Below are 26,103 nucleotides of genomic sequence, written 5' to 3'. Positions count from 1 at the left end.
TCTCACTAGAGGGAAGTCAAGGATGCACAATCAATTATCTTCCCGCCCAAATCATTCCTCTCTCTCAACCTTAAATTTGACCCACATATCTCAAAAGCAGCCAAACTCTGATTGAGGCCGAAACTGCAGCTACCTCACAGTGGACAGATGATAACTCCCAGACTCAAACAGAAAAGGCAAAAGAAGAAAATATATGTCTCAGTCATCATATTCGTAATTCTTTTTTTTTTTATATTCGTAATTCTTAAACAGTGTTGTCCAATATCATTTTTTGTGATAATAGAAATCGTGTCCAATACATTAGCCACTAGTTAGTGACATGAGATTACTGTGCACTTGAAGCCTGGCTAGTTTGATCAAGAAGTTAAATTTCTACTTGATTCCATTGTAGATTTAATTTAAAAGACCTCACGTGGCTAGTGATTATTGTACTAGACAACACAGCTACTGTAGTGGTCACCCTGTCCCATTTTTCTTGCTTTTAGATTGAGAAATATATTTTGGAACTTGGTAGAGACACTTGTCTCATCCTGATACTGATCTGAGTCCAAGGGGAAGGAACAAGGTCCTATTTCCTAATATCCTTTTATCCAGTTCGGTATTTATCTTAATATTCCTTTCTCTACAACATAGAGGAAATCAGAGAAGAGTGCCAAGGCTGGGGGACTCTGTTGCCAATGCCTTTTTTAATTGATAAGACTGCCAAGCTTGCTAACCTACCTTTTTCACTTGACTCTGAACCAAAATGACCATTGATTCCTAATGATCAACTTGGAATTTTCCCACAAACATCCATTAGGGGGTAGAAGATGGCTAAATGCAAGAGATCCATCACATTGGGACATGCATAACGAGGTTTGGTTTTGCAGTAGAGGGGAAGGAGATTGAATATCAAGAAGACTGTGCTGTTAATGGTAGTTGTGAAACAATCGAAATAAAGGACCAACTCTAAATATTCTTTTTTTTTTTTAAATATTCTTTATTAAGAGCCTACAGAAATCCCTTGGCTAATCAGGGGCAGAGGGACTGAAGATACCTCATAGAACATACGAGTCAGCCTTTTCCTGAAGTCCAATCAGTGATCTATTCCAACTGACCAGACCCTAGAAGTCCCTCCACCCTGAAGCTGGGTCACTGGGAGGAAGAGGGGAGGAAGCCTCAGTACCAGGCAGCCTTTGCTCCGCTCCTCCAAGGGGGTGGAGAAGGCAAGCCCTGGTCATCCCCTCGGTCAGTAGCCCTTTTGTGTAGGTGCCTGGCAAGGGTGACGTGGGCCGTCCCTCCAGGCACAGCTGCAGCCCTGGCCAGGGTGGAGGCAGGGCCTGAGCTGCACTGCCCTTCCGGATCCTCCCTTCAGGCCTTTCACTGGTAGGGGACATGCACCCTGCTCAGCCTGACCCCACTTTGGGGGCTCTCTGTCCCCAGTAGCAGTGAGATGGCAAGTGTAGGAGGCTCCACTCTACCCAGCCACCTCCCCTTCTTCCTCCTCCTCCTTCTCCAGCTGTCTGTCATTTATGCAGGTAAGTCATGTCTTTATTCCCATCTTGGGGAGAACTGAAAGGCCCATTCCCTTGGGCTCATTCACCTGCTTCAATTCATCTTCAAATTGCTTTGTAAATTATCTTCGAAAACAGTGTTTTATGATGTGGGTCCCCTCCTCAATAATCTTTATTGGCTCCCTCCAATCTTCAGAATGGGATTCCAACTCTTTACTCTGATCTTAACCAAAGGATTCTTTAAACCATTTCCTGTCTTTCCAGCCTTGGTTTCTCACCTATAAAATGGGAATGACAACCATCCCTTGGAGTTGCTGAGGTCCCTGGAGAGCCCATAAGTTTTTAAGGCTAGAAGTTTCTATCTCGTCCACTAGCAGAACAGAAGAGAGGCATAATGATCACTTTATATAAAACTACAACCCACCCTCCCCTAAAAACAACAACAACAAAAAAAAAAAACCTTTTGGAGCTCAGTTCTACTCGTAAGACTTAGGGTCAACATGAGTCAGAATACCCTTGATAGTAATGGGGTTTGGGTTTTGTTTTTTTGGATTTGCTGTCAGGGTTGGAGGAGGTATACAACATGCTTAAGAGTGTCTATCATATATTTAACATTTAATAAATGCTTGTTGAATGGTAATAGCTTGTAATGTTTGAGCACTTATCATTCCATAGGATCAGGCATCAGAAAGTTTCTGTAATAAGGCCTTATAATCAAGCGGGGATGAAGATCCTAGCTTTCTTAACCTTTAAAAAAAAGAAGAAAGAAAGTTTCTGTGGGTAAACCCTATTTTCATGTACTAGGAAGAAAGAAAAGCAAAGGAAAACAGATGTTAAATTTAAGACATCTACTTGGTTAAAGAGGTAGGAGGCTCAGGTCCCTAACCCTTTGGGAACTTTATGTCTAATGAGAAATCAGGAAAAGATTGGAAGCATGTACAGACCAGGGTCTAAGAAAAGCAGAAGGAGAGAGACTCCACCCTTTTCTCCCCACAAGCCCAGGGCAGAGGCTCTGAGAGGAGATTTAGGGGAAGTTCTTGCGAATAAAAGGAGCTCTAGTGGCATTTTGCCTCGCCTCATGTATTGGGCTGCTTACCAAAAGGTCAGTGATTTGAGTCTGCCAGCATTCATAGGGAAAACTGGATCTGTCTCCTCCCAGAAAGGTTTACAGCATGGGAAACCTGGTAGAGGGTCACTTTGAGTCAAATTTGACTCAACAACAGTAGATTTGAGATTTTATTTGGTGTGAATGAAGAGAGCTGAAAAGTGATAGCAGATGGTTTTACAAAAGCTAATCCCCCAATGAGATAATAAGGATTTATTTGGCCAGATCCAAAGAGGAGTAAACCCATGAGAGTAGTAAACTTCAAGATCCTGAACCACAATCCAAGATGGAACCTAGACACTGGCCTGGATTGTCCGCTTGAATTAAAATGAGGAGCAACTGTCAAGATGGCCATGTGCTAGAATGTTCTGATCCAAGTGCTCATAGCATCTCCTTAACCAGACTTCATATATATACTTATGACAGAAAATCAAGCTCCTCCCTGGCTTTAGAATGTAATTTTAAAACCACATCCTTGTCCTTCCCATGACATGCTTGGTTGTCACAGATCCCTCTGACCCTTAGTCTCTTCTTTGGTTTCCTGAACAGGACAGTTCAGAGTGATAGGACCAGGGCATCCCATCCGGGCTCTTGTGGGGGATGAAGTGGAATTGCCATGCCGCATCTCTCCTGGGAAGAATGCTACTGGCATGGAGGTGGGCTGGTACCGCCCTCCCTTCTCCAGAGTGGTTCACCTCTACAGAAATGGCAAGGACCAAGATGGAGAGCAGGCTCCGGAGTATCGGGGCCGGACAGAGCTGCTGAAGGAGACCATTGGTGAGGGAAAGGTATCCCTCAGGATCCGGAACGTGAGGTTCTCAGATGAGGGAGGTTACACCTGCTTCTTCCGAGACCATTCATACCAAGAGGAGGCAGCAATGGAGTTGAAAGTGGAAGGTGAGTCATACTATATATTAAGTATCATCTGTTGAGTGCTAAAGACACCCCTTTAAAATGTCAGTGATTTTTCTCAATTGAAATGAGATCTTTCAACCAAAACATCTCATTGTTGGAAATCAATCCCATAGAAATATACAAACATATCAGTCCAGAGGAACTCATAAGCTCAGGTATGTTTTCTGCATCAGTATGAAGAGTGAGTAGAGGGGAACATCAACTAAACTAAATTCCCACGTGTAGAAAAGTGACTGAATAATTATTGGCATCCATGTTCATAGGTTGTGGCACTGCTAATTAAAAAGGCTGTGGCTCTGGCAGTTCTAATCTACCAGCTGCTCTTCAGAAGGAAGATGGGTAGTCTATCTTATCAAGATTTACAGCCTCAAAAACCAATAGGGATGGGGGTGGGGTCACTATGAGTTGGAGCCTATTTAACAACAGAGCTTTGAGAGGTTTTTAATAGCATAAATAGTACGCAGCCATTAAGAAAGATTGCTTAGGGCTATAGCAGATGGCTTGGAGGAATTCCATGAAGTATTGTTGAGTGATAAAAGCAAGCAATAGAAAGTAGAGAATAAAAACAATAACCCTGTGTTTGTGGGTATGTGTACGTAGTGGAGAGGAAAATATAAAAGGATGCCCACAAGAAAGTTAGTAAGGATCACATTGGGTGAAATGGGGGAGGGAGGTTTGGCTAGGGCTTGATCTGCATTAAAAATACATACGGTCATATTTATCCATGTATGTTCAGTAACGTATAATATGTGTATTTGTGAGAACACACAGAAATATTAAACAAAAAAAATTTAAATCAAAGTGACATATGAGATGAAGGTAACAAAGTCTACAATAAGTTTCCCAGTTGTTTTGTGGAACTAAAAGTGAACTTGAATAATAATAATGTGAATCTAAATATCTATGTGGACTTTTCCCCCTTATCTGTTTTTCTTTGAGATGTCTTTTTATTTGTTAAATAAACTCCAAACCCACTGCCATTGTGGCAATGCTGACTTACAACAACCCTGTAGAATACTACAGAACTGCCCATAAGCTTTCAAATCTAAGGCTTTTGGAAGCAGAGTATCATCTTTCTCTCTCAGAGAGCAGGGGTAGGTTAACCTTTGGGTTAGCCTGAATTCTGTAACCTCAGCACCACCAGGGCTTCTTTGTGGTTACATACAAGGTTATTATTATTATTATTTTTTCAGGTTGTTATTCTTAACACTTCAAATTGGTCTACTCCATTACAATTAATTCCTCAGTGGATTTCTTTGTGGTATATTATGAAGAACATTATACAAAAGCATTCTTGGCAAACATAGTCCAAGTGAATAAACAAGTAAATAAATCCTGACTATAATTCGAGAAAGAAACAAGTGTCATACATAGATTTTTATCTCCAGAAAGGTTACTGCCTTCTCCCCACCCCCCCAAACCCTGTCGTACTTTGTCACACACAGGGTTGTTGTCATTAACTGATCAATTTGATGGTAAGGTCTTTGTATTTATACTTCCTTCTTTTTTCTAGAATCTTAATGTTAAATGTTTTATCTAATGGAGAAGTTTGGAGTTTTTCATCTGTCTTAGGATGGTTACAATGTGGACCAGGTTAAAAAGGGAGAGGAGCTTTGAAATATAATTGTCATTTAATTCAAGAACAAAAATATTCTGAGAGCTGAACATCAGATCCTAGTAGTGCAAACATCAGACAAACAAGCAATTTTGTATCTTGAGAGCAACTGTTGGGGTGCTGGGTCCAGAAAACAGCATTGTGTCCCAAATAACAAAGCACTATTTCTAGGGACAGACAGAAAGAGTATGAAAATAGCTTTGTTTGCCACAGACTTTTCATGCAGCTGTTTTTAGTGGGGGGATTTCTACCTGGCATGTTTGCCATTTGCTCCTTCCTTCTTTGCTAGCTCAGTACAGCCTCGCCTAGTACACACCCTCAACCCATGAAGGGGAAAGGAGAAGTAGTGAGAGAGAAAATATTAAAAGCTTAGCCTCAAGGAAGGTCATTTTTTTTGTTTTGGTTGAGCTCTGGTAGAGAGCTGTGCTGCTAACCCAAACACTATGCTTCTCTTGTGTTTTGAATCCACCAATGAGTGCCAGGGAGAAAAGGGGGGTAATCATGCATGCGATAGATAGCCTTCGGAAGTCAGTAGGTCAGCTTTGGGTCTATTCCAACTCAACACCTCAACACCCACTCAGTGAGTAGGTGTGTGTGATCCCTCCCCTCCCACATAGAAATCTGCATACCTGACAGTGAAAGGGGAGCCTCTAGGAAAACAGTTGTGCTATCAACCCAAAGGTAGGCCATCTGAATTCACCAGCTGTTCCTTGGGAGAAAGATGAGCAAACTTTTCCTATGAGATGTATAGCCTCTGAAAATCCACTGGAGGGTCAGCTATGAGTCAGTTCCTACTCAATGACAAAGAGTGAAAAGAGTTAGTTTACAACTAAATAGGAGACTGCTTGCCTCATTTGGGGAGCTAGGAAGCTGAAGCAAAGGTAAGAACAAAATCTAGCCATCATTATTACTCCAAGTTGTTGGTCTATACCCTCCAGTCAGAACAGACTCATGGCTGACCCTCCAGTAGATTTTCAGAGGCAGTAAATCACATGGGAGGAAAATGCCGTTCTTGCTCCTTCTGGGCCACTGGTGGCTTAGAACTGCCTGAATCAGTTTTGTTCAGTGGTTTTGACTCTGAGATGGCAACTCAGCTCCTCAATACTAGGCCTTCAGACCTTCCACATTATTCCAATATTTCAGTATAATTATCTTTTTCTGACCTCTCTTTCTGACTTTGTTCAGAATTTCTTGTCATTTTGTAATTTTAGTAATGATTGTTTCTAACACTGTCTTTTCTTCATTATGAAAATTTTAAATGTCATTAAAGTAATTAAAATGTAATTAAAAGTCATTATAGATCTTTTTAAATTGTCAGGGGCTGCAATATGTTGTGTATACCCAGCAGACAATTCGTGCTAAACTCTATTGTGTCTTATAAACAAGAAATAGTTTTAGCCAGACTGCAACCGTATCTAAGCAAGCAGAGTAGTGCTGTGCTGAGTCATTGTTTTGCCTGTAACTGCACGGGTGTATAGTGGGATAAGGATAGGTAGGGATCTGTGTGCAAACTGTGGCAGGGTGCCACCTTTGTTCCAAGAACCAAAAGAATTTGAGAGGAAAGTTCCCTGAGGACTCACGGTAAGACTGTGTCCTCAGCTTCTGTGTGTGTCCTGTTGGGGCTCTTGTCTCTCCCTGCCGTCTGTATGAAAACGGCAATAAAGAGTTGTTTAAACCTCCTGCACCTGCTTGACTGGCTCTTTGCACTTATTTCTTAATTTGTCAGTGAACCTGAGCCTCTGGCTTTGGTTGATTGCCTCAGGCCTGACATTTAACGCAATGCCCTAACCTAACGCAATGCCTGACCTAACATGACAAATGGCACCGTGAGCAGAATTTGGATATGACAAAGTGGTGCTGTGAACAGGATTTGGACATGACACAAATATATTAAAAATATTTTAAAATTATATACAAATACCTTGTATATTAGAGAGCTCTCTTGGGCTAGTGGTGAGAAACTGCACTGCAACCTGGAAAACACATGGCTTGAATCCACCAGCTGCTTCTTGAGAGAAGGATGGGCAATCTCCTCACATGAGATTTAACTGTCTCTGAAAATCCACTGAAGCATCAGCTATGGGTCAGTTCTGACTCAATGGTACACAATAACAGTGTATATTATTTTAAAATATGTATCATTTGTATCCAGGTACCTGTCCCCTGGTAGTTATCAACACAGGGACTGTTACCAGATATCACAGTCTAAATTCTTAGAGAAAGAATTCAACCAGAAGTCTCAGGTCAAATTAAAGATGAAAGTTGAAGTAATATTTTTTTAATTAAATTTAATGAACATTTACAGAGATTTTGGATTTTCATTCATTCATTGTTGCATTTTTCTTTAACTCCCTCCCCCCAGTTCGCTTCTCTCTTTGAAAAACAAAAGATAAACTTCTTTGTTGGTACACAATCCCCCCCACACCACCGCTGCTCCCTCCCCTGCCCCAAATGCACTCCACTATGCAACCTTAATTCTGAATTCCTGTGATAATCATAATATGCTATCATATATCACTTTTAAACTGTTCTCTCCCTCATCTGTTTCAATTCAGTACACATAATCTATCTAGTTTTTCTCAGTCTTACACCAAACCTGATGTCAGTCACTTTCTACAACAGTGGCACCATGCAGTATTTGTCCTTTTGTGACTGAGATATTTCACTCAGCATAATGTCCTCCAGGGTCACCCATTTTGAATAATATTGCATGAGTTCCTTGTTTTTCAATGCATCATAGTATTCCATTATGTGACTATACCACAGCTGCTCTATCCATTAGTTTGTTGATGAACACTTAGATTGTTTGCAACTCCTAGCTATTGTGAACAAAGCCGTGATGAACATGGGTGCTGGGTCAAATGGTATCTCTATTTGCAACTTTTTGAGAAAGAAGTCATCCTTATTGGAGCAGGCCTGCCCCAGAATCACTAGGCACTCCACAAAGTAGAAAGGCCACGTGGCTGGGCTGCTTCCAGATTTGTTGAGCATGAAATGCCAAGGAAGCTAGGTGCTAATCAGATGATAGAGGGACTCTATTTCCTTATTTGGAACATATGGAGTACCTGTCTTTCGTACTTCCAGGGTTGCCCACAGTCGGCTTTTTAAGTGGAGTCCGTGAGGATGATTCTGAAAAGCAACTCACCATTTATGGGATGGTGCGCATGCGCTGTGTAGCTAGCAAGGTCCTTCATTTAGTACCTCAATCCTGTAGACACCTTTGTGTCCAGTTTGGAGAAGGTCACCTGTTAGAAGTGGTGTTTCTGCGCATACTCCAAGAACTGATTGGAATTGGTTCCAGTTCAGACCAGGTTTTCTGAAGTTAATTTTAAAGAACAGTATCTTATTAAAGGGAAAGGTTAGGAACTACCTGATCTTAACGGTTAGCAGCATTTAAGACTACTACAGGATATCAGGAGGGGCTGAGAGTGAAGTTCCTAGAGTAGGTGTGTTTTTACAAAGGCATTATAAGGCAAGGGTGCCTATCCTGTCCCTAACAAGATGCCTTTCTTCACTGGTTGTTTTTAGGTGTCACTGAGTCAACTACGACTTATAAAGACCCTGTGAACAACCTTGCCCTTTCCTCCGCCCATCTTCAATCCCCACACCGGGCAAGCCCACGGCTGCCACTGTGTCTGTCAATCGATCTTGTTGAGCATCTCCCTCTCTTGCTTACCATCTCCTTTTCCAGGCATGAGGTCTGTGTCCAAGGACTGTCCCTCCTGACAGCATGCTCTAAGTATATGAGCAGTTTACCATTTTTGCCTCCAAGGAGCACTTTGGTTGTGTTTCCTCCAAGACAGATTTTACCTGCTTCCTCCCACATTCTCAAAATAATTAAGGTAAATCCTACTTGGGACATCACGCTTGCTTGAAAAGGTTGAAGGTAGGTGAAAGAGAAGAGGACCCTCAACCAGATGACTTGACACAATGACACAATGCAGTGGGTTCATGCATGTCAGAGACAAGGAGGATAGGACAGGATAGGACATAGTTCAGATCTTTGTTCATGAGGTCGTTATGAGTCATACTCAACAAATAACACATAACAACAACACAGGGTCATTAATCATACTCAATGGCACCTAACAACAACACAACATGGCAAATTGGAGGCACCATTAAAATTTCATTACTATTTCTCCCATATGTATCTCTAAAATATAATTCTTTAAAAATAACCGCTGTACTCTAGTATCCCCTTTTTAAAATTAACAAAAAATTCTTAATATTTTTACCAAAAAGCCATAGTTCTGCTACGTGCTGACAGAAAAACAAATCATGGAAAGGGGTATGAGCTTCCCCAATTTGCCTAGCTGCCTTAATGATTGTATACAGAAGACACACAAGATGGGAGGAAATGTTCACGGTCTCTTCTTGTCCAAGTATTTGGCTCATGATTGTGTCCTAACATCAATCTATCCATCTTATCAAGGTTCCAAAGATAACTTGTTGTTATCCTTATGCCATATTTTTAGAAAATGTTATTTAAAATTTTTCTATTTATTCATCATACAAGAAAACAAAGAGAAAGTAACTTAAAATATCTTGTTGAGATTAGCATTTCTTTACTACTGTTTTAAAAAGCAGCACAGCTTCTTGCCGCTAGGCCTCCAGAGCTCCCTAAAGCTCGCTACCTTTTTGATAACATAATGTCATAGATTTAGTTTGCTTGGCTCCACAGTCAACACTCTTGGCACCAGTAGCCAGGAAATTAAAAGATGTATTGCCATGAGAAAGTCTGCTGTTAAGGACCTCTCCAAAGTACTGAAGAGCAATGATGTCTCTCTGGAGACTAAGGTGCATCTCATACAGGCCATGGTCTTTGCGATCACTTGTTATGCATCAGAGAGTTTGACAATGACTAAGGAGGATAGAAGGAGAATTGATGCCTTTGAGCTGTGGTGCTGGAGAAGAGTATTGAATGTCCCCTGGACTGCCAAGGAAACAAACAGATTCATCCTGGAAAGGGTTAAACCGGATGGCTCCTTGGAGGCAGGGATTCTTAGGCTCCGTCTAACATACTTTGGACATATTGTGAAGAGAGACCAGTCCTTGGAGAAGAACATAATGCTTGGGAGGGTGGAGGAACGGTGCAGGAGGGGAAGGCCCTCTATAAGGTCGATTGACTCAGTGACTGGGGTAGTCAGGATGGGTGTATCAGAGACAGTGCGATTGGCACAGGACAGAGCAGAGTTTAAGGCTGTTGTACATAGGGTCGCTATGAGTTGCAAGCGACTTGATGGCACATAGCAACAACAACAACGTCATAGATAAAACCTTCTGACCTTGCATCAAAGACAACCTGAAATGAATAGGAATCTTTTGCGATGTGCTGAATTAAAGCACTTTTTTCCCCTAGCAAAGTATTTTCCCCCAAGACAGTTCAGATAGAAAAAAGCGGGCACACAGTTAATACAGACACCTCTAGGTGTTCCTTCTTAATGACCTTTGGCTTTGCTAACAATTCCTATTTTAGTAGTCTGGAAACGACTTTCATGTGTATGCATAGGTAAGAAGAGTACAGTCAAGAGGAGGAGGTCAGTGTCTTATAATAGACTCAATATTGAAAAAAGAAACTTACAGTGCACGTTCTGTGATGACTAAGACCTATCCATAGAGATGCCATCTTGAAAGGGGGGAAACTTGCCATGCAAGTCCTGGATGACATAACTCGGACATCACCTTAGAGACCAATGCGCATGCCTCTAGATTTGCATATTCTCTTATTTTCTAAGATTACTCTGCCTTTCTTTCCACAAAATGCTGAATAAACATGAGCTCTTCAGTCAGGGATCTTTCCAGTGTACTGAGAAAGAGCCATGTCAGTCTAGAGACTAAGGTGTGCCTGATCCAGGCCATGATCTTTGCAATTACTTCTTTGCCTCACAGAGCTAGACAATGACTAAGAATGCTAGAAGAAGAATTGATGCCTTCATGTTGTGGTGCTGGAAAAGAGTCTTAAACATACAATGGGCCACCAAGAAAACAAATAGATCTGTCTTGGAGAACATGAAACCAACTTTCTCTTTGGAGGCTAGGATTTTGAAGCTCCATCTTACATACTTTGGGCATGTGGCCAGAAGGGACCAATCCTTGGAGAAGGACATCATACTTGGAAGGGTGGAAGGACAGCACAAAAAATAAAGCTCTCAGATGAGACGGATTGATAAAGTGATTAGGGAAATAAGGGTAGGTGTGTCAGAGTCTGTGAGATTGTCTCAGAACAGGACAGGCTTCAGAGCTATTGTACTTGAAGTCACTATGAGTCACAGGCAAATCCAAGGCACCTAACAACAATAACAACAATGTGTCAAACTTTCTCTTCCTTAAGACAGATTGGAAGTACTTACCTCCTGTATCCTGTATGTTGTTATTACTGTTAGGTGCCATTGAGTTGAATATGACTCCTAGCAATCTTATGAAACTTACCCTATCCTGCACCATCCTCATGATATCTGTCATGCTCATGTCCATTGTGATAGTCACAGTGTCAGTCCGATCTGGCTGAAAGCTCCTTGGCTGGCCCTCAAACTTTCCCATCATAATACCTCTCTCCAAGGACTAGTTTCTCCTGAAAACATGCCCAACATAAGCGAGATGAAGCCTCACCATCCTTGCCTCTAAGAAGCACTTTGGTTGCACTTCCTTCAAGGCAAATATGCTCGTTCTTTTGGAAGTCCCTCGTACATTCAATACTCTTCACCAACACCACAATTCAAAGGTATAAATTTTAACTCCATTTTTCTTTATTCATTGTCCAACTTTCAGATAAATAGGCAACAATTGAAAATGTTGTTGTTATGTGCCATCAAGTCACTTGTGACTCATAGCGACCCTATGTACAACAGCCCTGAAACCTGCTCTATCCTGTGCCAACTTTACTGTCTCTGACACACCTACCCTCATTATCCCAGTCACTGTTTCAATCCATCTCATCAATAGTCTCCCTCTCTTTCTTCATCCCTCCACCCTTCCAAGCATGATGTCCCCCTCCAAGGATCGGTCCCTCCTTGCAACATGCCCAGAGTATGTCAGACGAACCCTCAGAATCCTGGCCTCCAAGAAGCAGCCTGACTTCATCCTCTCTAGGACGAAGCTGTTTGTTCTCTTTGCAGTCCATGGTATATTCAATACTCTTCTCCAGAATCACAACTTCTATCATCTCTAGTCATTGTCCAGCTCTCTGATGCATCACAAACAATTGCAAAGACTATGGTCTGGGTCAGGCACACCTTAGTCTCCAGGTTAACATCTTTGATCTTCAGAATTTGGAGAGGACCTTGACCTCTCTCTTCCCAGTACAATTTGTCTCTTGATTTCCTGGCTGCTGATACCAAGAGTATTGATTGTGGAGCCAAGCAAACTAAAGTTGTTAACAATCTCAATCTCTTCGCCCCCATCTATCATAATGCTGCCAATTGGCCCAATGGTAAGAATCTTTGTTTCTTTGATGTTGACATTCAATCCATATTGAAGGCTGCCGTCTTTGACCTTCTGCAACAAGTGCTTCAGGTCCTCCTCAGTTTCAGAAAGCAGGGTTGTGTCATCTGCATAACACAAGTTGTTGATGAGTCTTCCTCCAATCCCAATGCCACATTTCTCCTCATAGAGCCCAGCCTTCTGGATGATCTGTTCTGCATATAGATTCAAAAGGTATGGAGATAGGACACATCCCTGGCATACATCCTTCCTGATTTTAAACCATGCAGTGTCTCCTGGTTCTGTTCTGATGATGGCCTCCTGGTCCAAGTATAGGTTTCACATAATCACAATCAAATGCTCTGGGATTCTAATTCTTCTCAGAGTTAGCCACAGTGTGTTTTGATCCATACAGTCCAATACCTTTGCATAGTCAATGAAACACAGATTGACATTCCTCTGGTACTCTCTGCTTGCAGCCAAGATCCATCTAACATTAGCTATAATATTCCAAGTACCACTGCCTCATCTAAACCCAGCCTGCACATCTGGCATTTCTGTTGATGAACTGCTCCAGTAATTTTTGGACAATTTTCAGCAAAATTTTGCTTGTATGTGATATTAATGATATTAATATCTGCACTTTGTCAGGTCACCTTTCTTTGGAATGGGAATATAGATCTCTTCCAACGGAAAATGCCATGACTTTTGCCAGGTGCACCTTAATCTTGAAACTGACATCCTTGTTCTTTAGAGCTTCGGAGAGATCCTTAACAACAGATATTATCAATATATCAAGTCTTTTGATTCTTGACTGCTGCTACCATCAGTGTTGATTATAGATCTAAGTAAAGCATTATCAAGAATTTGAAGTTGTCTCCTACATACTGACATATAATAAATTTCTGCTTTTTACATTTCAACTCTTGTCTCCAAGACTGGTTTTTCCAATGGCATGTGGCAGACCTGTGGGTTTCCAATAACATAGTACAGGGTATTTGTTTGTTTGTTTGTTTTAGTTTTGGTTTTTTAAATTAATTTTAATTAAAGCTTACAGAGACTTAGGGTTTCCTGTCATTCATTGATGCACTTTTCTCCCTCCCCTACCCCAATTCACTCTTCTGAAAAGAAAAAGAAAAACTCTTTCATTGTTATGCAATTGCTCCCCTCAAGTCCACCCCTCTATGCAGCCTTCACTCTGGACTTCTGTAATGACAAGATATCCCTTTTAAACAGTTCTCTCCCTCATCTGTTTCAATGCAATATACATCATTCCTCCCCTCTTTTTCTGTCTTCCCTCAACCCTGATGTCAGTCCTGTTTTACAACAGTGGCTCTATGCAATATTTGTCCTTTTGTGACTGGGATATTTCACTCAGCATAATGTCCTCTAGGGTCATCCATTTTTCATAATATTTCATGAGTTCTTTGTTTTTCAATGCTGCATAGTATTCCATTGTGTGAGTATAGCTTCTCTATCCATTCGTTTGTTGATGGGCACTTGGGTTGTTTCCAGCTCTTTGCTATTGCAAACAAAGCTGCAGTAAACATGGGTGTGCATATATCTGCTTGGGTGAGTACAGGATTTTTTAAAAAAACGTTGTTTCCTACTGCTTTATTATGGTTTTAGTCCACCAGCTGTTCCGCATGAGAAAGATGGGCAATCTCCTCCTGTGATTTTTACTACCTCTGAAAACCCACTGGAGGATCAGCTATGGGTCAGCTCTGACTTGATGGCACATAATAAAAATTGCTTTACTGTCAGTTGTAGTATCAGTGTGTATTCAAATTTTCCCTATTGCCTCCTAAGTACATTTTCTCAATGGGTTTGTTTGAATTGGATTCCCTGGGTAGTGCAAATGGTTAATACCTACACCTTCTAATGGAAAAGGATCCACCCAGGAGTGCCTTAAAAGGAAGTCCTGGTAGTCTACTTCTGGAAGAAAAGTAGAGCAAACTACAAACAAGAAGCAATCGTTGGGAACTCTATAGAGTGCAGTTTTGCTCTGATACTAACGGGGCAACCATGAATCGGAATTAACTGTTGGATAAACTAACTGGTAGTTGTCGCATCAGATGCAAACATGATCCACACGTGGGTTGGCACTTGCCCTGTAGGATTTCCCGCAGTCTCTGCATTTTGCTGATCACATTTCCCTGTTGCTTAACATAGTCCTCAATGCCTTGTAATTCCTGTAAATGTCTAGATCCAGAGAAAAGATCAGATTCAAATGTGACTTATGTTGATAAGCTTCTTTCTACATACTTCTTACTGTTTTACTTCAGGAGGCTCATAATAGCTGTTTTCTCTCTGTGATTCTAATCCTTTCTAAATTTTACACAAAAAAGAACTGATAAACTTGCTTCCTCTCATTGCTACAAGTAAGTTTCAATAAGAACTTGAAAGTAAAGTTGACTGCATTTCCTTTTGGAGGATGCAGTAATAGACAAGAGTTTTGTCTATAGATTAAGGGAGACAAGTTACAATTTAGTTGTAATTGCACTTACAATTAAAAAATCCTCCTGTTGTTGTTGTTAGGTGCCATCGATACCACTCATAGTGACCCTATGAATAAAAGATCTGACACCTGTTCTATCCTGAGCCATCCTCACACTTCCTGACACACAAAGCCCACTGCAGCAGTCCACCAGGTTGAGGGTTTTCCTCCCCTTCCCCAAACCCTCCAATCTTCCCAGTATCATGTCCTTCTCTAAGGAATAGCCCCTCCTAGCAATATGCCCAAAGTATGTGAGGTGAAGTCTCATCATTCTTGCTGTTGTTGTTAGGTGCCTTTAAAGTCATCTACCACTCATAGCAACTCTATGAACAAAGGATCTAAACCCTGCCCTATCCTGTGTCATTCTCATCATCTCTGACACACTCAAGCCCACTATTACAGTCACTGTATCAACCCATTTGATTGAGGGTCTTTCCCTCCTTTACTGAACCTCCACCTCCCAGCATGATGTCCTTTTTCAAGGCCTGGCCCCTCCCAACAACATGTACAAAATATGTGAGGGGAAGTTTTCACTTCCATGCCTCTAAGGACCACCCTGGTTCCATTTCCTTTCTGGACCAGTTTAACGTTACTCATTATGACTTAATCCTTATCTTGGTGCCAATATCCATATTCCTCTAAATCAGAGAATAAGTTAAAGGGCTTCAACTACAACACTACACACTGAGAGTTCTCCCTGTCTGGCCTAGTGGTAAGAAGCTGCATTGCAATCCTAAAAGCACATGGTTCAAATCCACCAGCTGCTCTATTGGAGAAAGATGAGTAATTTCCTGAAATCCACTGGAGGGACAGCTATGGGTCATTTCTGACTCAATGGCACATAATAACAATTGCTTTATTGTCAGTTGTAATATCAGTGTGTATTCAAATTTTCCTGATTGTCTCATAAATACATTTCCACAAGTAGTTTGTTTGAAGTGGAATCCCTGGGTAGTGCAAATGGTTAATACCTACACCTGCTAATGAAAAAGGATCCACCCAGGAGTGCCTTAAAAAGAAATCCTGGCATTCTACTTCTGGAAGAAAAGTAGAGCAAAACGCAAACAAGAAGCAATCTTTGGAAACTCTATAGAGCGCAGTTCTGCTCTGATACTAACGGGGCAACCATGAATCAGAATTAACTATTGGATAAACTAACTGGTAGTTGTCACATCAGATGCAAACATGATCCACACGTGGGTTGGCACTTGCCCTGTAGGATTTCCCGCAGTCTCTGCATTTTGCTGATCACATTTCCCTACTGCTTAATATAGTCTTCCATGCCTCGTAGTTCCTGTAAATTTCTAGATCTTGAGAAAAGATCAGATTCAAACATGATTTGTGTTGGCAAGCTTCTTTCTATGCACTTCTTACTGATTTACTTCCGGAGGCTCATAATAGCTGTTTTCTCTCTGTGATTCTAATCCTTTATAAATTTTACACAAAAAAACTGATAAACTTGCTAAATCCCATTTCTACAGGTAAGCTTCAATTAAGAACTTGAAAGTAAAATTGGGTGCATTTTCTTCTGGAGGATGTAGAAACTAACAAGAGCCTTGACTGCAGTTTAATGAAGACAACTAAGTTACAACCTAAAACCCCTCCTGTTGTTGTTAGGTACCCTTAAAGTTACCTACCACTCATAGCAACCCTAGAACAAGGTATCTGAACCCTGCTCTACCCTGTGTCATTCTCATCACCTGTGACACATTCTAGCCCACCATTGCAGTCACTGTGTCAACCCATTTCATTGAGGGTCTTCCCCTCTTTTACTAATCTTCTACCTCCCAGCATGATGTCTTTTTCCAAGGCCTGGCCCCTCCTGACAATGTGTACAAAGTATGTGAGGGGAAGTTTTCACATCCATGCCTCTAAGGAGCTCCCTGGTTCCATTTCCCTCCTGGACCAGTTTGATGTTACTCACTATGACTTAATCCTTATCTTGGTGCCAATATCCATATTCCTCTAAATTAGAGAATAAACTCAAAAAGGGCTTCAATTACAATGTGACACACCAAGAGTTCTCCCTGACTGGCCCAGTTGTAAGAAGCTGTGCTGCAATCCCAAAGGCACATAGTTCAAATCCACCAGCTACTCATGAGAGAATGGGCAATTTCCATCTGTGCCATTTACAGCCTCTGAAAACCTGCTAGAGGGTCAGCTATGGGTCACTTCCAACTCAGTGGTAAACAACGGCAGATCTTTGGGCTCTGCAGAGTAGACTTCGCATGTAAGCATAAGTAGGGGCTGAAAGTGCTGGAAGTCATCCCCTTCCTGCATTGCCTCATCTACAGTACCTCCAATCAGTTCCCAAGGTTGTGGACCAACCTGCTTTAAAGCTCCAGATGGTGGATGGGTTCTTGACCTTAATTTGTGTCATGATTCATTGAGTAGCTGGTGAAGTTGATGGACTCCAGTCTCAAAAAAAAAATGTTTTAAAATGTGTGAAATGAAACATACAGAAATGCAGTTATCAAAATATTAAAGTAACTAGATATAGGGCAACTCTGCTAATTTGCATCACTTGAAAATAGTGGTAAACATAAATGATATTTTGAGATTTCTACAACTCTAAGGTCATGTGAAAATCTCTTTACTGATGAAGCCATAAGTTCTTCTCATATAACTACAGTGTGCTGCTACAAGCATAAAGGGAAGACACACTAAACTTTCATTTAAAAGCTACTAAAAAAAGAATTATACATACAAAGACCTAAATCTAAATGCAAAATAATCCCCTGATGTTCTACACCACCACCACAACCTTATTTTAAGCCTGTCTTGTTTCTCACTTTAACTATTACCATAGTTTCTTATCTGACCTTATTCGTCCACTCAGTAAATAGGAAATGCTTCAATGTACCCCATAGCCTTTAGAGCCAGAGTTTGGTCCCTTAGCTGGCTCTCAAAATCCCTTAAGGCTGCCCCAATGAACAACTTTGAATCGTCCTAAACCATTAGACCTCTGGTGGTGAAGGGAGCAACGAAACCCCACTTTTCCTTTAAGGCTACTCAGGTTAATTCTTCATCATCGTCTTTGAATTTTAGTGTGATTCATTCCTTCATTCAGCTCAGGCCCTGTGCTGGGTGTTGAAGTTGCAGTGCTGAGTTGATGCTGTTCTGCCTTTCAGATCCCTTCTTCTGGGTCAGCCCTGGAGTGCTCGTCCTCATTGCTGTCCTGCCCATGCTCCTCCTGCAGATCACTGTGGGCCTGGTCTTCCTCTGCTTGCAGCACAGACTCAGAGGTATGAGACAGAGGGAGTGAGTATATGGGGTCCTCTCTGAAATGAACTTGCTTCCAGAGCTCTGTCAGTTCATATTCACTTTTGTTTGATTCAGAAGTTCATGACATCATAAAACTTTATTGCGTGGACCCTCTATTTCTCTGAGATGGAGTTGATGTACAATAGGCCCATTTTATAAAGGAACCAACTGAGGCCCAGAGAAGTTCAGTGACTAACTCAATTGGACACAGCTTGGAAGGGGCAGAGCTCATGTCTAATTTCCATCTTCTGTAACATTTCTATCATACAACTTGGAGAGTTTGAGCTTCAGAGTTAGAAAAGTATATACTGTTGTTGTTGTTAGTTGCTACACATCCACTAAAACTCATAGCACGAACAACAGATCTGAACCTTGCCCTATCCTGCACCATACTCACAATCTCTTACATATTCGAGTCCATAATACGGTTTGAATAGTATCAACAATTCATTGGTGTCAACTAGGAACCAACTCATAGCTGACCCTCAAATGGGTTTTCGGAAGTAATAGGTTGCACAGAAGGAGAATGCCCACCCTTTCTCCCACAGAGTCACTAGTGGATTCAAACCATTAGAGAGGCACAACTCCTAGGAACTACTTCCTCTAAGAAAGAAAAGTTTTCCATTAAATTCTGAGGACTCAGGTTCATCCAAAAACTGCTTTCAGTCCAGAACTTCCTGTTCTGATTTTTCTTTTCTCAAACCAGCCCTTATCAACTGTTCTTCCCAATGTCAAAACTCACACATCCTTCAAACTTTCTCCCCTTCCCATTAGTAGAGGATCATGGTGTTTGGAAGCAGGAGTGGCATCCACTTCCTAAACAACATGCCTCTGGAAATTCTATGAACTTTGATAAATATTGATAGTTATGGAAAGGCTGCAGGCCTTTTGTTCATAGGGTCACTATGAGTAGTGCTCAACTCGGGGGCAATCAATAACAATAACAGCTAGGTGGGCATAATTGGGAAACACTGATGAGGCAATAAACTTTTTCCTCCTTGGAATTCATACCTAATGCTCAGTGGCCTATTTCTCTCATATAAAAAAGACCTTTCAGTACACGTTGTTGTTGCTGCTAGGTGTCCGCCACCATTCATAGCAATGTCTTATTACATGTCGCTACTGTTGTATACTGTCAAGTCTGAACCAACCCATAGCTGACTCTCCAGGGAGTTTTTAGAGGCTGTACATCATATTGGAGGGAGACTTCCCAGTCTTTTGCCTATGGAACTGCTAGTATATTCAAACTTCCTTTTTTTGGGTTGGCAAAACAATCTTCACCACTAAACCACCAGATACCTTTGAATTGTGATGTTAGAGAAGAGTACTGAATATCCCATGGACTGCTAAAAAGAATAAACAAATATATCTTAGAGAAAGTTTAACCAAGATGCTATTTGGAAGCAAGGATGCTGAAATTTCATTTCATATACTTTGGGTATGTTGTTAGAAGGGGTCAGTCCAAGGAAAAAGGCATCATGCTTGGAAAAGTGGATGGTCAACAAAACAGAAGGTCCTCAATGAGACAGATTGACACCTTAACAATGGGCTCAAGTTTATCAGAGATAATGATGTCACAGCATAGGGTTCAGGTCCATTGTTCATAGAGTCATTATAAGTCATAGTTGCCTTGAGCATAATTAACAACAACAGCAACAACCATAACAAAACACAAGAGCTCCTACAAAGCCAGGCAGAAAGAACCTGATGAAGTCAGGTAGCATGGGTTTAAATCTCAGTTCAGACATTGACCAATGATTCGAACACTAAGCAAAATTCTTACATTTTCCAAGCACCAGTTGCTTGCCAGTCAAGTGGAGAGATCATCCACCAACCTAAAGTGTAGTAATAGATGCTTTTGGATAGTGGTGTTGAAGAATATTGAATACATTGTGGACTGCTAGAAGAACAAGCCTAAAAAAAAAAGGCAACCAAAATTCTACTAAAATGTAAGACTTCATTTTACTTTGGACCATCATTGTTGTTGTTAGGATCCATCAATCTCTGTTCTGTCCTGTGCCATCCTCACACCTCCTGACACACAAGAGCCCATTATAGCAATGTTGGACCATCCTTGTTGTTGTTGTTAAGTGCCGTCGAGTCGTAGACGACTCATAGTGACCCTATGAAAGATAATCTCTGAAAAAGGATTTGTTAAGTTTCAGAAGAAATGAGGAAAACTCTCACTGAAATGAACTGACAATACCCACAACTATGGACTCAAACATACCAACAGTTACGAAAATGTTACAGGAACAGGCAATATATTTCTGTTATGCATAAAAAAACCCCTAAAACTTATTGCAGTCTAGTGGAAGGCCACCCACAGCTGACCATCCAGTGGGCTTTCAGAGACTGTAAAACTGCAGGGCAGATTTTCCTGTCTTTTTCCTTCTGAGTACTTGTTATGTGTCTGTTATTCATAAGATATTAATAAACCAGAGCCAACTCACAACAAACAATAAACTATAGGAAAGATTAAAAATTATAACATTGAAAGGGCCAATACAGAGTGCATCATGAAGTACTGGCTCACTAAATTCTTCTTCATTGAAATGAGAAAGTGCCTTCAGATTTACAAATTAACAACTTGGTAGGGTAGACTAGCTATGTAAACTAAACACGCTCCCCTAGAAAAGGAGCAAAGAGTTATTGTCATTGTTATGTGCCTTTGAGTAGGAACTAACTAGTGGATGACCCTTTAGAGGGTTTTCAGAGGCTGTAAATCACAAGGGAGAGTGCCTATCTTTAACCTGGAGCAGCTGCTGTATTGTAACTGCTGTTTACCATATTCTATCCTCACAGTAGTCAGGTAGGGAAGGTCTGGTGACCTAGTCCCTAGGGAGTTACATTGCTAACCCAACAGTAATGTCTCTTTGGTGGTTCCAATCAATCAGTTGCTCTGAGGAAGAAAGGTGGTTAAACTTCTCCTATGAGTTGGTTCCTCCTCAATGGCAATGAGTCTTTGAATAAGCAGCCAGGGATCGACCTGAACTACAAATTAAACATTTAAATCCATGGTGCTTTTTCTACTGTTCTATGGATGCTCCCAGACTGCAGAATTGCCTTACACAAAGGCTCGGGGTGCTGAGTGTGGGTCCTACCTAGTACCAGAGTACAAACTAACAATGTTGTCTTTTCTATTTTAGGAAAACTCCGAGCAGAAATAGGTGAGTCCTGGACACCACTATCCCTCCCTCCCTCCTGTTCCTCTAACCTAATTGAAACAGTCATTTTCTCTGGCTATCTGCCCTCCTTCCCAGCACTCAGTGCTCCCTGCAGATGGGAAATTCACTAATAATGACTCTGGAGAAAGGGTAACTCTCCTCTCCCCACCCTGAATTGATTGTCCTACTAAATGCATTTCCATTTTTCTTTTCAGTGAATCTCCACCGGACTTTTGGTAAGTGCTGGGGTAACCTGGTCATCTCTGACCCCTTTGATGTTTCCCTCAGACTGAGTGGTAAAAATGGTTAAGCATTAACTGCTGGATGGAAATAGCTCTCTCTAGTGACTTAATGGCTAAAGAGCTGTAGTGCCAACCAAAAAGGCAAGAGGTTCGAATCCACCAGCTGTTCCATGGAAGAAAGATATGCAGTCTCCTCTCTTGTGATTTATAGCCTCTGTAAAACCCACTGGAAGGTCAGCTTCATATTGGTTTCACCTCAACGGCACATAACAACTGGGTGGAAATTGAGACTCACCTGGAACCACCTCCGAAGACAGGCCTTCTACTGTGCACACATAGGGTTACCTTGTCAACCTGACATCGGGCACGGGGCAGGGAGATGAAGATGCCAGACTCCAAGCTGGTCTGCTCTTCCCCTTTCTCCCTTTGTAAATTATCATTAGCTTCTAGGATTGGTAAAATAATTACAAAAAATAATACGAGTTGGGAGCTCTGTGACCTAGTTTACGAGGAGCTGCACTGCTAGCCCAAAGGCAGAGCAGCTCTGATGGTTTGAATCCAGCAATGGCTCTGCCAGAGAAATACGGGCAATCACCCATGCCATTTATGGCCCAGAAACCCAGAGGGTCAACTGTCAGTTGGTTCTGACTCAATGACACAGAATTTGAATTTGTTGGGTTTTTGTTTTAGATGGCGCATGGTCTGGCAAGGTTTTATTTGGAGTCCACTCCAGGGTACCTCACAACAGTAATATGAGAAGTGTTGGTCATGTAGTGCATTCCTGGAGAGGGTGAAACCAGGTTTCTCCTTGGAAGGGATGTGTGTGTGTGTGTGTGTGTGTGTGTGTGTGTGTGTGTGTGTGTGTTTTCATAGTTTCATTCCCTCTCCAGAGCTGGATGAAGATGGAACTCTTTTATTCTGGATTCTATTTCATGTGCATTAAACAGTGCCTGTCACAGGATAAAAGTTCAAAAACAGTGTGCTTAATAAATATATTACCTTTTTGCCACCAAACTTTCTAGCTTTCAGGCAAAGTTGTCTTTAAAACTAATACAAATAATCCAAGTGCAAGCATATTTCAGGTTCTCAGAAAGATCCTTAATTATTTCCTTTCCTTAAGAAATTGCGAGACTTTACCAAGGAAAGAAAGGATTTTAAAACTCCATCTCACATACTTTGGTCATGTTGCCAGAAGAGACCAGTCCTTGGAGAAGGACATCATGCTTGGAAGGGTGGAGAGTCAGCACAAGAGAGGAAGACCTGGGTAAAATAGACATAGTGACTGGGGCAGTGGGGCATGTGTGTTGGAGACAGTGAGGTTGGCTCAGGATATGGCAAGTTTCAGAGCTATTGTTCATAGGGTCGCTATGAGTTAGACAACAGTGTAATTTTGTTGTTTTGTGCTGTCAAGTGGCCTGCAACTCACAGTGACCCTATGTACAACAGCATTAAACCCTGCTCTATCCTGTGCCAATCTTACTGTCTCTTGACACACGTACCCCCATTACCCCAGTCACTGAATCAATCCATCTCATTGAGGGTCTTCTCCTGCGCTGTCCCTCCACCCTCCCAAGCATGACGTCCCTCTCCAAGGACTGATCCCACCTTGCAACATGTCCAGAATATGTCAGATGAAGCTTCAGAATCCTTGCCTCCAAGGAACAACTTGGCTTTACCCTCTCCGGGATGAACTTGTTTTCCTAGCAGTCCATGGTATATTTGATATTATTCTCCAGCAAATTGGGCTACTACTCAAAAGGCTGGCAGTTTAAAACCAGTCTAGGTGCTCTGAGAAAGATGGCCAGTTTAAGCTTCGGAAACCTAATGGAAGGTCACTGTGAGTAGGAACCAACTAGGTGGCAGTGGGCTATCTTCTAGAACTCTCACGTGCCAGGGCTATTCTAACAGCTCGCTCTCTATTAACTACTTTGTAGGAATCACAAGCACTTTGTGCACCTTAACTTCTCTTTTCAGTGATTACAGAGAAATAAACATCCTTTGCATTTGATGTCTGATTGAAGAAGGGACATAATTACATGAAATGGCACACACACACACACACACACACACACACACACTCATACATACTCATCCACTGTACACATGGTGCAATGAGGTTTTTAATTGAATTTAAATGAGTCCATAGAATAGACTAACAGAAATGGAATAAGGGAACTATGCCAATCAAGGAAGGTTTCTTGTGAAAGAATGAAATTATTAAACCCTACTAAAATTGATTACAGAAGGATGGGCAATTTCCTTCCATATGAAAACCCACTGGAGAGTCATCTATGGTTTGGTTCCAACTCGAAGGTACACAGTAACAACAAAATTGATTAAGTACCATAAGGGCCACTAACCAAAAAGCTGGTAATTCCAACCTACCCAACCCATGGACAGAAAAGGAGCCTATTGTTCTGCTTCCATAAAGATTATAGCCTAGAAAAATCTATGGGGCAGTTCTACTTCATCACATGGGGTCAGAATCTACTCATCACCACCCAACAATGCAAATTACTCTCAACAACTTTCCTAAGGCATAGGCAACTCTACCCATTCTGTTTCTCAAACATCTCAAAGTATATGACCTTGAACCAGTGTGTAAGCCTGCCTGCCCACACACACACACACACACACACACACAAAGTTGATAGGCACCACTGAGTCCACTCACAGCAACTCCATATACAATGAAACCCTGACTAATCCCAAGTCATGTTTACAATCTCTCTTGTGTTCACGCCGTTTCAGTCCCTGGGTCAATCCATCTCCTTGAGGCTTTTCCTCTCTTTTATTAACCGTTTCCTTTTCCAAGCCTGATGTCTTTTTCAGGAACTGGCTCCCTCTAAGTTTTGTTATTGTTAATATGCCTTCTAAAGCATGTGCAACAAAATCTCACCAGCCTGGCTTCTATGGAGTATCCTGGCTTCATTTCTTCCGAGACATATTTGTTCTTTCGCCAGTCCATTCAATATTCTTTGTCAATACCACAATACAAAGGCTTCCATTCTTCTGTGGTCTTTTTCATTAATTGTCCAACTTTCACACACATATGGAACAACTGAAAATATCATGGCTTAAGTCAGGTACATTTTAGTCCTTAAAATACATTTTTAGTACTTTAATGAATATATAACACATAGCATTATGAGGAAAGTCATTTAATTGAATAAAGCCATCAAAAGACAATACAAATTTATATTAACATTATATATATTATATATAAGAGTATATATTTGTTGATGAGAAAAGATCAAGAATTGCTGATACTATGGTTTGTTGCCTACATTAATAATGAAAAGAGAATTCTAGATTTAGTTAGAATTAGTGAAAACATGGTGGTGCTTTTCTTACTAAGGTTCCTGGACTCCCTGGATATTATCTATAGATTTGTTTGAAGTTCTTGGACTCCAAGTTAAAAACCCTAATAAGTGGAGAAGGGTGGGTGAGGGGGTCATGAGGAGCATTAATCCTGTTCATTTTGCCACACATGCTTCAGATCCACACTTCCTGAGAGTACCCCCCTGGAAGATCACCCTGTTTGTAATTGTGCCGGTTCTTGGACCCCTGGTTGCCTTGATCATCTGCTACAACTGGCTACATCGAAGACTAGCAGGTGGAGTGGTGGGACAGTAGACAGAACCAAATCATCCCTGAATGAGAAACAGGAACCAGGACTCAAGATTTGGGATGTTGGGTTTCCTTCTTCCTCTTCACACACCCAACCCAAGGCTCCTCAGAAATATCATTAAGAGAACTACTTTCTGAGATCTGTGGGGTCCCTCAGTAGAGAAGGAAGGGTGGGTCAGTGTGGATCTCCACAGAGGCAGTGTGGGGAGGGAGCTGGTCGTCTTCTATCAGTCACATATTGTTTCTCTGTTTTCAGGGCAATTCCTTGAAGAGCTGAGTAAGTTGTCTTCTTCTAATATGATAAAAAGCCAGAAAAGGGAGACAAGGAGGGTTATCAAAGGGTCCAAAATGGAAAGGAAGTCCTAGTAAACATGGATATCAAGGGAAGATCTCTCCTTTGAGGTAGAACCAGTTGCCAGAGGCTAGAGTAGAAGGAACTGGGAAGGAAACTGGGCATCCCCACCTTCAACACAAATCCCATTCGCCATTAGCTGCATCCTTTCCCATTGTCAGTCACAACACCTGCCCTGAGCCTCCTCTCCTGACCAAGCCACATAGACAAGATGATTCTAGAGGTATTTCCTCTTCCCTAGTTGAATATATTTATGATTGAAACCTACTGACACAGTTTAGCTATATATATATATATTTTCCTATCAAGATAAAATATATCCTCTTTTGTTAAAAAAAAAAAAGGCAGAGTTGTGAGATTTGTCATCTGTTATTTTCTCTTCTCTAGGAAACCCCTTCTGA

At 41.4% G+C, this 26,103-nt stretch overlaps 1 protein-coding gene across 2 annotated transcripts; it reads left to right on the top strand.

Annotated features, from left to right (window-relative positions):
• Positions 1-1,432: 1,432 nt before the first annotated feature.
• On the top strand, positions 1,433-26,103 carry MOG (myelin oligodendrocyte glycoprotein). 2 transcript variants are annotated; one of them, XM_006896234.1, is made up of 8 exons: positions 1,433-1,517; positions 3,148-3,495; positions 18,179-18,292; positions 21,461-21,481; positions 21,694-21,714; positions 25,220-25,336; positions 25,607-25,627; positions 26,090-26,103. In XM_006896234.1, exons 1-8 carry the CDS (start codon positions 1,433-1,435, stop codon positions 26,101-26,103), a joined length of 741 nt encoding a protein of 246 aa, XP_006896296.1. The 2 variants fall into 2 exon arrangements, with proteins under 2 accessions (XP_006896296.1, XP_006896297.1); XM_006896235.1 differs by lacking the exon at positions 25,220-25,336.

Source organism: Elephantulus edwardii, unplaced genomic scaffold (assembly GCF_000299155.1).
Source record: "Elephantulus edwardii isolate Elephantulus edwardi_28Jun2011 unplaced genomic scaffold, EleEdw1.0 scaffold00184, whole genome shotgun sequence".
NCBI lineage: Eukaryota > Metazoa > Chordata > Mammalia > Macroscelidea > Macroscelididae > Elephantulus > Elephantulus edwardii.
The sequence above is the reverse complement of the archived record's forward strand: the minus strand, read 5'-3'. Positions and strand labels throughout refer to the sequence as shown.